This window comes from Phalacrocorax carbo, chromosome 1 (assembly GCF_963921805.1).
Source record: "Phalacrocorax carbo chromosome 1, bPhaCar2.1, whole genome shotgun sequence".
In the NCBI taxonomy this organism is placed as follows: Eukaryota; Metazoa; Chordata; class Aves; order Suliformes; family Phalacrocoracidae; genus Phalacrocorax; species Phalacrocorax carbo.
In genome coordinates, this window is record NC_087513.1 from 3,108,847 (window position 1) to 3,123,103 (window position 14,257).

Here is a 14,257-nt window from a genome sequence, read left to right on the forward strand (position 1 = left end):
TTCTCCTTTTACTTCTGTCGATAGCGCTGCCTCTTCCGGAGTTTCCGTCAAGTGTGTTTGCTGCAGTGGGCTATCATACCTGCCTTCCTCATAGCGTAATTTGACACAGATTAATGTTGCTCAGGACATGTTTGCTTATCCAATGATCAAAGAGACTAAGTCATTTTTGACTTCTACACAAGAGCGATCTCTCCAATTACAGGGGTTTTAAAATATTTTTTTCCTAACAATGTTTTAGGCATATTGCTTTTTCATACATCAAGGTCTTAAGTATATAAAACTGCCTACTTAACCCAAAATAAAATTGGAATGATGCTTTCTGTGGGCTGCATTGTGCCCTCCATGTGTGTTAAATGTTTTATAGGTGCAAAACCATCTTGTGGAATGAATAACTTTGATAAGGATTCAGAGTGGTTTTTATGTAATTACGCAGTGTGTGATTGTAAGAGTTCTGTTGCTGTGTTAACGTGGCTCCCTGGGATGCCGGATGACTCAAGAGCTGCAAAGCTACAGAGGAGTTCTTCTGAGCGCCAACAAAACCTTTCTACATCTCTACGACCTGTTTGCCCCACTGTTTAGAGAAAAAATGGGTTTAGAGAACTTTTGAACTGCTTTAACTTTTCTTTATTTCTCCAACTGTGAAGCCAGGTGCCTTAGTTATTACATCTTAAGTCCAACTGTGCTAAGGCTATAAAAACCTCTTTAAAAATACCAAGTATATATTATCTAGACATGAAGCATCACAACATTATAGTGATTTGTCTTTGAATATCCTACATCCCACTGAGAAACTTTGCCATTTTTAAGTATATAAAAGTTCTATTGCTTGATGATTCAATCTTGTCTTGCCTGCATCTTGGAAATTAATGATTTGGTGGAACGGAGTGAAAGGCATTCCTGGGTTTAGGGGAGATGAAAATACATTCTGAAGCTGCCTGATTTCAAAAATTAAAATTAGCAACCGATTGAAGCAACCTGGAAGTTTGGAATATTAAAATGCCTCACTGTGAGAGGCGTTATTGAGGCAAAGAGCAGAAGAGAAAGTCAAGCCATAGTTAATTTATTGTCCAACTTTGACGTTTGACTTGAGGATCACCTGCAAGCTAGATGGGGATATATGTGTCAGTAGCACGAGCAGGGACGTGCAAAGAAGTGAGGATTCAGTATTTTGATTTTTTTTTCTTCTTCTCCTTTTTCTAACGGAGACGCTTCAAAGGCTCCAGCAGCACCTCATGCTAAATATGTGAATCTTACCTTGTGTCTTTTTACAGTTTCCTCCCTAAGAGCCATCTCTTTTGCATAACCTTCCGGATCCAAGAGGACATGCTTACTTAAAAAAAACAGCAAAAAAAAGAGTAATTTCTGCAACTTTGTAGAATATTTGAGGGTTTGGGGGGGTTTTTTTTGGAGCAACAGAAATGGATAAAATATCCGAATTAGCATTACTTACTAGATATTAGCATGCATATAAATGATATTATATAAAATCTGTATTTTCTTTTCCACTTTCCAGAGCGCCCAGTTCTACAAAGTTACCACAGAGCAATACCAAAAAGCTGCCGATGAAGTGTCAGCTCGGTTCAAGTAAGTCTTTTCTACTGTGGTGTTTGAGCCTGGCAGCTAGATGAGTTCTTATCCACATTAAAATTCACAACAATTTCCCTTCCCCCGATCATAGATCCTATCAGTCTGTGCTGGTTATTGAAATGAGAGAATTTTGAAGAATTTGGAAGCCAGTGCATGGTAACCATAAGCTGCATAGAAATTGGATGTACAGTTAGTAATGTACTAATTAATTTATATTTGATAAGATGCATTAAATATTCTAAATATATATTCCTTAACGTTTTTTCTCTAATGGAGAACCCAAAATGTAGTTCCAACTTTGCATTACAATAGTATTCATCCTGCGCTTGCATGATGTGAAAGGATTTAAATTAGCAACTTCACTTTGCCCTTAACAGTGACGGTCAAATTAAATAATTTTTATCAGTCCTGAGGATGGTTAAATGAAGATATAGTAATTGATGGATCAAAGCGACTCCGACCCTTAGCCTTGGACTCTTCCCTTTCTGCCGGTTCATCCATTAGGGAGAAGGTTCCATTTATCATTTTAGTAAGGATACAGTGAGAACTTGTTACAACCTTTTAGTCTCAGCAGTAACCATGAAGTGTTGCGTAAAAAGAATTATTCTGTGACCATTTTTATGTTTGTGGAGGGGTTTTCTTTTGGTTGGCGTTTTGGTTTTTTTGGTGAGCAAGAAGAGAACAGGCCTTTTTGAGCTGCTGATAATGATATAAATAAAGTCCTTAACCATACGATAAAAATCATTTCACCTCTTAAAATCATGAATTGTTAAATATTCTGTAGAGTACGTATAAAGGTTTTGTACTGGTTAATGGTGCATCATATACTGAGGACTGGATCCGTCTGTCCCTTAAACAAGAGGGACAGAATGACCATTCACTCAAGATCTGATTTAAGCATAATTCAGAGGGTTTCCCCTAATGGATGGGAAGCCTGGTATGTTGTGACTCACTGTTGTTTTTTTCATCTGTGATAAGGCTCCAATCAAAGCAATATTTCCCCTTCCTTTGTTACAGTGGGGTATTTTCAGGTTTTGAAATCTAATTATTGCCTAATCTGACTTTCATTATTCCAAAATAAGCTTTTATTGTGATTTGAAGTAGTTGTTGATGCTCTGGGTGGTGGGTGTGGTCAGAGGCAGGAAATGGTTTCGGGTTTGGGATTTTCTCCCTAGTATATAAATAATATATAAATAATTTTCTAAGTAAATCAAATGGTTTTGGGTTCCTTTTTGCACAAACGGAGCTGGCCAGTCCTTAGCGTCAGTCAGTATCTTAAGAATTTTAAGAAAGCCATTTGAAGGATGTTGCAGTCTGTCTGCGTAAAGCAAAGAGTATTTAATGAAAAGGGATTTGGAGGGGGAATCAGAGATTCCTAATGCTTGATGAGATTGGTCTTTTCTTAATTTTCTAGAGACTAAAGGTATAAATAGAAGTCACCTATTTGACTAGTCTTTGCCGTAATGCCATTACTGAAATTGCTGTGCTTCCTTTGCACTTCAAGCTAAATTTTCTGAAAAATTATTCGGAGCTTTTTGATCAGTGAATCCAATTTTGTCCTGAAAAAAACCAGAAAGAAAATATTATGAAAAGAAAAAGATATCTGAAGTACATGGATAAATTGCACTAGATTAGATAAAGTACGTAAAATATCAATATTACTTTATAATTTAAAAGTTTTTCTTACGTAAAATGCTTTTAAATGCCATGTCTTTTTATTGAAGGTTTAAATTCAGCAGATGTTATTTTATCACTTGTTTCTGTATGTAACTTGATGGATAAACTAGGATTGATCTAGTGAAACCTAAAGATGACGCTCTTTCGGTGTCACCAGGCACTTCTCGTATTCGGTTTAATTGGATGTGAGGATTGAGGACGGAGTTTCAAGCAATGGTGTTTAAAAAGCTTGTTTAATTGGCTGTAAAAGAAGAATTAAATAAGGTTGAACTGCTAAATTTTTGTTAATGCATAAACCGATGGGCTGCATGTCAGTGTGATTTCAGGTTCTAAGTGTGAGACTAATAGATCTAATTGTGGTATTATTACGAAATAGTCTCACTTTATTTTAAACATGTCTAGAATTAGTTACTAAGTTTTATTGAGATAACTTGCATTTCTTCAACTTTTTAAGCTACGTCTCTTTGAAGAGCAAAGAGAAGTGGATAATTACTTAAATATTTCCTAGATTTTCCTTTTCCTTCCTCCGTTTAGTCCCTGAAATTACATCAGCTGTGGCCTCATCAGCCTTTGGGGATAATTCACCCCGTTAGAAGGGAAAAACCAAATATCCCATATACCTGGATCAGAGAACTGGCAGGTCTTCTGTACTTTGTCTGCAGTCCTTATCGATGCCTGCTTATTACCTTCTCCAGCGCTGCCTGGATTAGACTGATATTCCAAACGTTCATGATAAATGTTTTATCTCCGTGAGGTCCTGATTCACATTGATCAAATTCTGAATTATCAAACGGTTCATCTCTTTAAGACACTAATTCACATTGATCAAATCCTAAATGACCAGGTTCAGTCAGTTCCTGCAGTACACAAATTACATTAAAACAACATTACTAGAGCATGCTGCCTTTTCTAATGTAGGAGTTATGTTACCCGCAGTTACATTATAACCAGAATTATTATATTATGAAGATGTCTCTGTTATAATGAGAAGTTTACACAAGACGAAAAGAATGCAATATTACAGGAAGAGCCGGGCTTTGGGCAAAGATTTGAACTTTAACTAATCCAATTGTATGTTTGTATTGGGTTTTTTTCCCCGTAATTTGAAGGGCTGGTAGCGGGAAATTTGGCAGCTGCGGTGGTGACATTTTATTCCTCCGTGGTGTCTAGAGCCCAGTAACATCTCGATTATTCATTTAGGAATAGAGTAAGCAGGTAGGGCAAATTTGGCCTAAAATAAATGTTTTTACTTTATCTTATGTGCGTTTTGATCGCTTGTGGTAGATAATAGAATTCATAGCTGTGCACTAGTGCTTTTTCCAAAATATTTTGCCATTCCTCTCCTGCTCCACCGTGCTCTCGTAGGCAACAAGGAGCTGCTGCTTCTTGCTGATTTCTTGGCAAAAACGTCATCCCCAGCCAGCCTGACTCACAGAAAACCCAGGTCCTCTTTGGGGATCGGCTGTTCTGGGTTGTGCTGCCCGGGGGGTGTTTGTGCGAAGCCAAGCAAGGGTGAGGTTTTTCCCTGGATCTCATTGTGTCACTTCGGTGTCACTTTTAAACACCCGTGTCTGCAACGAAGCCACATTCCGGATCTTGTGCGTCGTGGCGTGGGGTTTGTATGGGTTTGTACATTGACAGGCTCCTGGATGAAATGATCCAGTTTTAATCATGGAGGATTCTTTGCATCGTCTGAAAGCTTGGGTGTTTATTCTGAGTTACAGATTTTCACAGAATCACAGGTTGGAAGGGACCTCAGGGATCATCTAGTCCAACCGATGTTGATGGCTTTATTCCCTTACTCTGAGACTGTTGCTAACGAACCTTGCCATCAGGAGAAACGCCTCTCGGGAGCTGGAGGAGCTTGTTCGGTTAAACACAAAGGTTTGGGGTTTGCTCTGGCTGCTTCACGCTGTACAATCTTCACACATCTGAGACGTTTTAAAAAGAGTTTTACAAACCAAATCAATACGTGTCACGTGATCCTCAATCATTTCCATTGCTCTGATCGCTGATGGAAGGTAGGGCTTGGTGATAGCCAGGCAACAGGCTATTACAACCTCGAAAATACGTCCAGCGGGGGGTTTGATTCAGGATGGAGTGGATGGGAATAAATGACAAAACATCAATATCATGTCTTCCTTTAATTGATGACTTCTGTATCATGAAGCTTGGCTTATTAATGTTTACTGCAAATAAAATCTAAAGCACGGTTATGTTTGAGGGTTATCTGTAAATACATAGAAGCACGAAGAGCACTTCCTTTAAGTTGTGTTTTAGCTAATATTCTTTTGAACTGGGAAGTGAAGCTGAGAAGGTTTGTAATGAAGCCACGTTAAATGAATAACTGTGACACTTTGATCTTCAAATATAATTGTCTCAGTGATGCTAATTTTCTGGACATTGGGAAAAAATGCAGTATGGACAGAAAATAAGCTTTTTAATGGTGTTGGACTGAGACCAGGGAAATGTGGGTTTATTTCACTGTTCTCGTTACCCTTCTGATGTTGGGCACATATGGTGACTTTTAAGGGACTCTTCTGCGCTATCTGTGAATTAGGAATAGTGATAATTCCTTAATGCAAATATCTTCAGGAACTACCACGTTGTACTCACATACTACTGTGACATAGAAATCCATGTTGGAGATACCCAAGCGAATCGTTTCTGCTTTGTTTCTGCTTGTGCAGAACCACTGGTGAGAAACTTCCAGTTTTCTACCAGTTCCATTTGTTACCATAATTAGCATTAGTTGCTTTTAAAAACTAAAGTTAAAAGTACAGCTTATAAATTATCTGTGAAATACTGCATAGGGTATTTCCAGGAACAGAAAACAGAAAGGTATTTAGAACTCCTCGGACAGAACCTGCAGGCTTTCCTTCTTCTGGTTGAGTTCCTGTTGCTCAGCCAGTCGATGGGCTCTAAGTAGATCCCGAATTAACCTTTTTTTCTTACAAATGTAGCACGTACATGTAGTGCTTTGTCATGAAACAGTTGTTTTGGTATTGTTTGCCCTGATGACACTGTCGCTGGTGTTGTTCTATTTTGTGTCCAGTTCTGGGCCCCCCAGTTCAAGAAGGGCAGGGAGCTGCTGGAGCAAGGCCAGCGCAGAGCTGCCAAGGGGATCAGGGGCTGGAGCATCTCCCTGGTGAGGAAAGGCTGAGAGACCTGGGTCTGTTCAGCCTGGAGAAGAGAAGGCTGAGGGGGGGGTCTCATCAATGCCTATAAATATCTGAAGGGTGGGTGTCAGGAGGATGGGGCCAGGCTCTTTTCAGTGGTGCCCAACGCCAGGCCAAGGGGCAACGGGCACAAGCTGGAACACGGGAAGTTCCCCCTGAACATGAGGCCAAACCCCTTTGCTGTGCGGGTGCCAGAGCAGGGGCACAGGCTGCCCAGAGAGGCTGTGGGGTCCCTTCCCTGGAGACATTCGCCCCCCGCCTGGACGCGGCCCTGTGCCCCTGCTCTGGGGGTGCCTGCTCCAGCAGGGGGTGGGACGGGGTGAGCTCCAGAGGTCCCTGCCAGTCCCCACCAGCCTGTGATTCTGTGATTCTTGAATTCTTCCTTCACGTGTCATGGCTGGGAACGATGGTCCCGAGTTATCCGCAACATCCCGCAGATGAGAGTAGGATTAATGTGTTTGTAAATTATGCTAGGAGGAGCGCATAGCGTAAAATACCATCAACTTGGCTTAACCCATGGAACTTTGTTTAGCAGCAGACGTATTCGAGTAGTCTTAGTTCTCTTTCTTTCTATTCCTCCACCCCATCCCCTTTTTGTTCCCCAGGGCTGCTTTGCTGTGTAGCTGCACAGACAATTGTGCTGACACCGTGCAGAGGGTGGTGTAGCAGTGAGAGTTCCTTACCTTGATTTAACCAGTGCCGACATCTGGTATCTAACGGCATTACACTTAACGACCAACGTGTAAGTGGTGTTTCCCAGAGTGGATTGTGATATTGTCACCCCTCTTAGGTTTAAACCAGTCCAGATTCGGATATGCGTAGAGCTGCTTCATGTAGGAAGAGAAATTGATAAAGAGACTACAAATCTTTTCGATCTTTCTTATTTATCTTGTACATCCAAAATCCTGTTCCTTTTGAATGCAAAAGGAATAAAACAGAATCTGTTTCCTTTACTCACTCCCTTCAGCCGGTACTTGGTCCTGATAGACTTACCCGAGGGCTGCCGCGGCAGAGCTCGTTCAAGCGACGTGTCTGACTCTCTGCTGCTGCTTTGTGTATGTGATTTTGCTTGGTCACAGCGTTCCCTTGGCTGGCGAAACCCTTTACACCGTGCATGCATTATGCATGCCTTTGAATCGGAGCGAGGAAGCAGGAGTTATGTGTTTCTGCCTTTCGGATAGAGTTGCCTACAGCTTCAGCTGCTTGCCTTGATGAAGGGACTTTGGTGGTCGGTAGTTACCCGTCTCAGTTGCTCTTCAATCTATAAATATATATAAGAGGATATCCTTTGAGCAGCTTTAGAATACAAACACTCTAAGCCCCCTTTATTCGGTACATTTACCTATGAAATTACGATCACTTCGCGAATGACAACTTTGGTTTTCCCTACAGCAACATAGATGTTTAACTTTCTTCCTTTGATCAATACAGTCCATTAGGAATGAGAGTACTTAACGGAGCTGGATGAAATATTAATTGTGCACTTTTTAGCTAAATGCAGATTCATTCTGTAGAAGTGGGAGCAGGGGATTCTGGCATAATATCTGTGTGTTTTTCTGTGAAGCCCAGAATCGTGAGTCTGTTTGCATGGGGATGTGTGTTTTCAATGAAATATTTGAGCTGTAGTGTGAACTTTAAATGTGCTTATTTGGTCAGGAGATATGTTTGAAGCACGGAATGTGGTTTTTGAGAGCTATTTTAACTTTTAAAATCCATTTTTCAAAATTTAGATAGCACGTTACTTAAGGGGGCCAAGCCAATTCTTCCCATGTTTCCCATAATCCTTTTCCCCCCTTTTGTTTCCTTTCTAGAAATCGTGGGTACATTCATTAAAGCTCTCCTCAGGCTATCACCAGTTTAACACACAGTTAGATACTTTACGGTCTGGAATGGAGAAAGCAATCTCAAAATTAATTTTAGTAAAGCACAAAGTAATGTAATGACTAGGATTTTTTATTATTATTATTTGATATGAATTAGTATGTAGAATTACAAAGGATCTTCTGAAAGGTAGGATAGTTATTGTAGGGTATTGTTAGAGTAGGATAAGCCTGTGGGCGAACATGCCTCTATGTCTGAAAGTCCCTTTCCTCTTCAGGTGAGTCCGGTTGATGTGTTCGAAGGGGAAGGCACATGCTCATGTTCCAGCGCACCACAGGTGTTAAATATTTGCTTACACAGGCGCGTTATTTTATAGACTTCCTTACAAAAGCGAGTGAAGCTCTTGCTTCATGCATCAGTGGCCAACAGTTAAATTGGCGTGTTCCCTAGCTCCGTGTGCTGGTAATCAACCAAGTCCCCTGAAAATTGATGGATGCACTCATTAAGGGCAGTTCTTGCTGCTGGCTGGAGTTTTGTGCGCCACTCACAACCAGCGAGGACTGACTCCTTGCGGCGTAGTTGGCATGTCGCGCTCCGCAGCGGTACAGCTGGCTTCGTGCTCCCTTTCAAGGACTAAAGCCTCTTGTTTTAATACGTTAAGCATCCTTTGTTGGGATTTTGTATGAACACGAGTAAATGACTTCCCAATTACAGTATTAAACCAAAGGAGGTTAAAAACCCAGTCTCTTCTTTTTATTATTAATTTGTTCTGTATTTTGTAATCTTCCATTGCTGAGATTTACAAATACCTTTTCTAAAGACGTTTTTTATGAGTCCAAGCCATCTGTAGGATCAAAGCCTACAAATCTCACAGCCCCCCCCTTTGGAGCGCACAGCAGTAAGCCTCTCTTTCCGGAAGGGAGCATGTTTTGCAGAGTTGATGGTACGGGTGTTTTAAGAAGCATGCACCTGTTCCTGGTTAGAGGGTGAAGAATGAATTGCCAATTACCTCTACATGTTAGAACATGACACTTCATGTTGCAGGAGCTTGTGCTATCTGTTTCATTAAGGCCCCCGACTACGTAACCATCCGTTCCGAAATCATGGGGCGGAAAGACAGCAATCCTCGATCAGTCGCTAATATTTGTGCGTGTGCAAGCTGCAGGAAGGGGAGGTCAGTGCCACCGGCCTTTGCTTTCCCATCAGAGTTCTTGAACAAGATGAAGTGATCAAAGCAGGATGCCAGTACATCAGCATGATCTCATTGCTTTGCAAGCTGCATGTACAGATGCTGCTCTTGCTGCACCAGGCATCGCTGATTTACATTCATAACACCTCCATTACAGCTCGTTTGCTGCTACTTGTAATTAACCAGTTCTTCCTTTTTTTTTTTTCTTCTCTTCCAGTAGTGTTGGGCTAAATCAGGGAAAAAAGAGACTGCAGTCATTCTGCTTAGACTCCATCTAAGTGAAATCACAGTTGTGAAGCCAAAGTATACATTAAACATTTTGGGAGATAATGTCAAATCGTATGCTTTGTTGCAAAGTGCTGTCATACTCAGAAAATAAGGTTTGTAAAAATAGTATTAAGATGTATTAAGACCTCTTACAAAGCAGTTAAGCTGTCCTGTCGCCTCCGAGTTCACATGAGATTGGTTCGAAAGTAAGACTTTAACTGCTGGTAGTAAAAATTATTACTGGACTTGAAAATTGTGGCATCGGGCAGGTATAGTGCACCTACCTTACTCTGTAGCTAAAAGGTAAAATGATATAAACAGACTAAAAGCTACAAAAATATTTTATTTATTTTTTTCTCCTGTGGGAAATAGGTAAGACGATAGGCATGCAGAGAGCAGGTACGCTCTAATAGCTCCGTTTCTGAGCAGAGCTGCACTTTTAGTTGTAGTTTATCTTCCAGTATTGCTTTTTTATCTTCCTGTTTGCGTAGGACAGTCTAAATTGAGGTGTCTCTCAATCAGATTTGGACCTTGGTTAGCAGTCAGGGTGTCAGCACAACATGTCTGTCAGGCCTGGAGTGTTCAACAAGCATCTCCAACTGTCCAACACTCACCCAGAAACCTGTTGCTGTTTCATTTACATTTTTAAAATAGAGTCCTCATTCTCAAAACGTCCGAACAGCAGAAATGCTGCTGGAGCCAGAACCGGATTGCATTTATTCTGTGCTGGTCCTCACACGTTTGTGGCTCAGCACGTTGCAGATCTTGGCAATGCAGAGCTGCAGCTGGCAACATCTGGAGAAGGGGCTGCTGCAGCTGCTGCCCTTTGGGAGGGTGGTGTCTGGGAGGCACAGGTTTATCACATCGCGGTGTCGCGCCTGCGTTGAGAAGGGAGGAAGTTTGTTTCGTTGCTGTCATTCTGTGCTGCTAACAGGCTCAAACAAATAAATAAAATTGTGCCAGGCTGCACTTGTTAACTCTAATTTTTTGTTGAATAGAGCAAAATTGTGCAGTAGGCAGTTGGCAGCATCTGTGCTACGTGGATGTTGGATCATGGAGAAGCTTTTATAAGTCTGCCTACGTTTTTCTGCCTTTTTACGTATTAGAATGCCTAACAAATTGCCTGCCTAATGTACATTTAGCTTTAATTATTCCATCTACATGCTACTGTAATAAAAATAATGAAAGGACTGTATAGACATGACAGAAGTGCATATGGTTATCCCTTAAGTTTAGGGGACTTGGCAGAGGTCAGTGGGGTAACATGTGCCGAATCTGAGTCTAGAATTAAGTGGTTAATGACTGCCATTTTTTACACAAACTTTATAGGCCATATATTTTTTCCGTGACCTAATTGGTGTGGGCCTCATTTACAGGTAAGAGGTTATAACGGTCCCCAAACCTTTGTTTTCCATCTTAACTAGAATCAAGCAGCGATATTTTGGCTTTCTTTGTTGATCCTGTCAGTAGCACTTCCAGCATAAGATAATGCTGTTTTTGAAAAATATAATTTTGTTTCTTACCCAGTTCCATTCTCTAGGAGTTGACCAGGGCACAAGAATGTACATTTTCATATAGCTTTGAACAGGGGAGTGGCATAAATCCTGCTCTCATGAGCATTACTACTTCTTTCTACTCCCAAACTTACATAGTTTATCAGTTATTTTCCTCTGATCAGAGAAAATTTGATATTTCAATAACTGAGTTTTAGACAGTAGTTGCCTTTTCTGAAAACAATAATTCTGAAATTATTTCCCAGAAGATACAAGTCTTGAAAAAAATTTCTTTCTCTCTTTAGCTTGAAATTTCCATCAAGCTTCCCCAAAGGGCATCTCTAAATACAACTGTATAAGTGAATTAATTGATCAGAAGGTCACTCTGCAGCTACTCCCAGACCAACTGGTGGGACCGTACACACACTTTGCACAGAGCATTGCTCCTGCCTTGTTTTAGGAGACCAAAGCTCTGATCCATAGACTGCAAGATCCTGGTTGTAACAGGGCTCTACATCTAATGGCTTGTAGGATATGAGCCCATTGCCTTTAGACACGCGATAGCATGTGATTGTGGTATGTTGGACATATGCTGGGGGGCAGCGAGGTGACCCTGAGCCAGCACCGGGCCCCTGGGGCCAAGGGGGCCAGCGGTGCCCTGGGGGGCATGGAAAGGAGTGTGGGCAGCAGGGCGAGGGAGGTTCTCCTCCCCCTCTGCTCTGCCCCAGTGAGGCCACACCTGCAGGGCTGCGGCCAGTTCTGGGCCCCCCAGTTCAAGAAGGGCAGGGAACTGCTGGAGCAAGGCCAGCGCAGAGCTGCCAAGGGGATCAGGGGCTGGAGCATCTCCCTTGTGAGGAAAGGCTGAGAGACCTGGGCTTGTTCAGCCTGGAGAAGAGAAGGCTGAGGGGGGATCTCATCAGTGCCTATAAATACCCGAAGGGTGGGTGTCAGGGGGATGGGGCCGGGCTCTTTTCAGCGGTGCCCAACGCCAGGCCAAGGGGCCACGGGCACAAGCTGGAACAGGGGAAGTTCCCCCTGAACATGAGGCCAAACCCCTTTGCTGTGCGGGTGCCAGAGCAGGGGCACAGGCTGCCCAGAGAGGCTGTGGGGTCCCTTCCCTGGAGACATTCACCCCCCACCTGGACGTGGCCCTGTGCCCCTGCTCTGGGGGTGCCTGCTCCAGCAGGGGGTGGGACGGGGTGAGCTCCAGAGGTCCCTGCCAGCCCCCACCAGCCTTCTGTTAGCTATTCTGTTAGCTAGCCATGGAGCTAAGGGTTAGCCATGTTAGATGGAAGTACTCAGGTCCAACAAGATAGTCTATTTCCTAGCAGAAAAATCAAATTTTATTTTTTTTCCCTTGAAATACTATGCTGTTATTTAATGCATGTCCCTTTACAGGAATTTTTTTCCTGGTGTTCTGCCTCTATTTTCTTTAAATTTTGCCTTTTTTCTCAGTACTCCCCAGTGGAAAATGCTAGGTTATCTCTGAATGCGCTTTTTGATTTGTTCAGTGGTTAGCACTGCATTTTTAAAGCACGAGTCCTGACATCTATAGGAGAAAATTCATATACTGGTCGTGAAATGTCCTAACCAATTTTTTAAAGGCTTTTACAGCACCTGATAAATGCATTTGCTTGAACATGAGCTTTGTTTTTAAGCAAATCAAACGTCTTTTCCTGCTGGTTTTGAAGAGGGGAATTCCTAAATGTTTTTTGTTTGCTTTGGCATTTTAAAACATTTTTTTCTTGAGTAGATGTGTCCCGATATTTACCTTCCATGCTGCACACGTAGAAGCATGAAAAGCACACCACCTTCTAACCCTGAAAGAACATAAGAAGACACAAAGCTGTTCAGCAGGAGAAATTTTTCCCCGTGACTGTTTATGGAGCAGTTAAGTGTCAGTGGGTTTTCTCAATTCAAGTACGATGTGCCTCTGTAGAGGATCTAGAACTGAAATTGGAAAACTTGCCAATGTTATAAAAAAAAATAATCATAAAGATGCACTCTGTCTCACTGTCCTCTGCCTTTCCAGTCATCTGCCTGCAATACAAAATCTAAGTATAGTCCTGCAACATTTAAAGCACACATTTAAGCCTGGGGAAAGGAACTGAATCAAAGAGATAAAACTAATATGTGTATCTTTAAGGAGACCACTCTAGTGCCATGTCTGTGGCTATAAACTTTATAAAGACAGACTCCCCTGTCAGGGGTGTGTTAAGACAGATAATATTCCGTAGCAAATGCTGCACTGTGCTGTATGCATTACTGGAAGCACAAGGAGATCAGGATCGAAAGGTTTTTGCGAGACGGGCTTTATAGATCCGTGTGTAACAGACTACCTCTCTGTCTACACAGCTGTACTGTTAGTGAAATCTTGCTCTTGCACGGGCTGATGAAATGCAGTCCCTTTTCTTCCATCACATATATTCTTTTCCCTTTGCCTTGGCTAGACACAGCACTTTGGCCAAAAAATTGTTATAACCCTGTCAATAAAAAGGTGCCGTCAGTGCAGTCAATGTAGATTCTAAAAACAAGTTCTTTATAGATAAATTCAGTGTCAAATGAATCCAGTTCACCAGCTCTTCTCTACTAAATATTTTGGTAGAGAAATTGCAGTTATTCTTCTGCACAGACTGCAGAAGAGGTTTTGGTCGCTTTTCAAGAGAATTCATTAAGGATAAAGTTGATCTATGTAATGGCTCTGTCCCAGGTTCTCTTTATTCCAAACCTGGAGACTTGTTATTGCTCTCTGCTTGCATAGCGTGACACTGCGTGGGGCAGAAGTTGTCTTAGTTCCTCAGTACTTGGTAAATCTCATGTTTAGGTAGATAAAGTCATTGCTGCTGTTTGGATCCTTGCGGTACGGATGTGTGAAGGTCAGACTCCACCGTCACCCTCGTGTTCTGGATATGAATTGTAAAATAATTGTTTTCAGGTAATATCCAAATTAACACAGATCAGGCATTCCCCCTTCTTCTCCCTAAGAGGATGTGTGTACTACAGAAACAAGTTTGTTAGTTCTGTCAGATTTTGAGGTCAGGGTT

The 14,257-nt window shown here is 41.8% G+C and overlaps 1 protein-coding gene across 2 annotated transcripts in view; it reads left to right on the forward strand.

Annotated features, from left to right (window-relative positions):
- The window catches only part of CHCHD3 (coiled-coil-helix-coiled-coil-helix domain containing 3), a 173,082-nt gene that overhangs the window by 140,530 nt on the left and 18,295 nt on the right, over window positions 1-14,257 (forward strand). For both annotated transcript variants that reach the window (XM_064442347.1, XM_064442356.1), the window contains exon 6: window positions 1,514-1,584. In XM_064442347.1, the coding sequence (XP_064298417.1) occupies window positions 1,514-1,584 (71 nt within the window). The remainder of the gene's footprint in view (window positions 1-1,513; window positions 1,585-14,257) is intronic.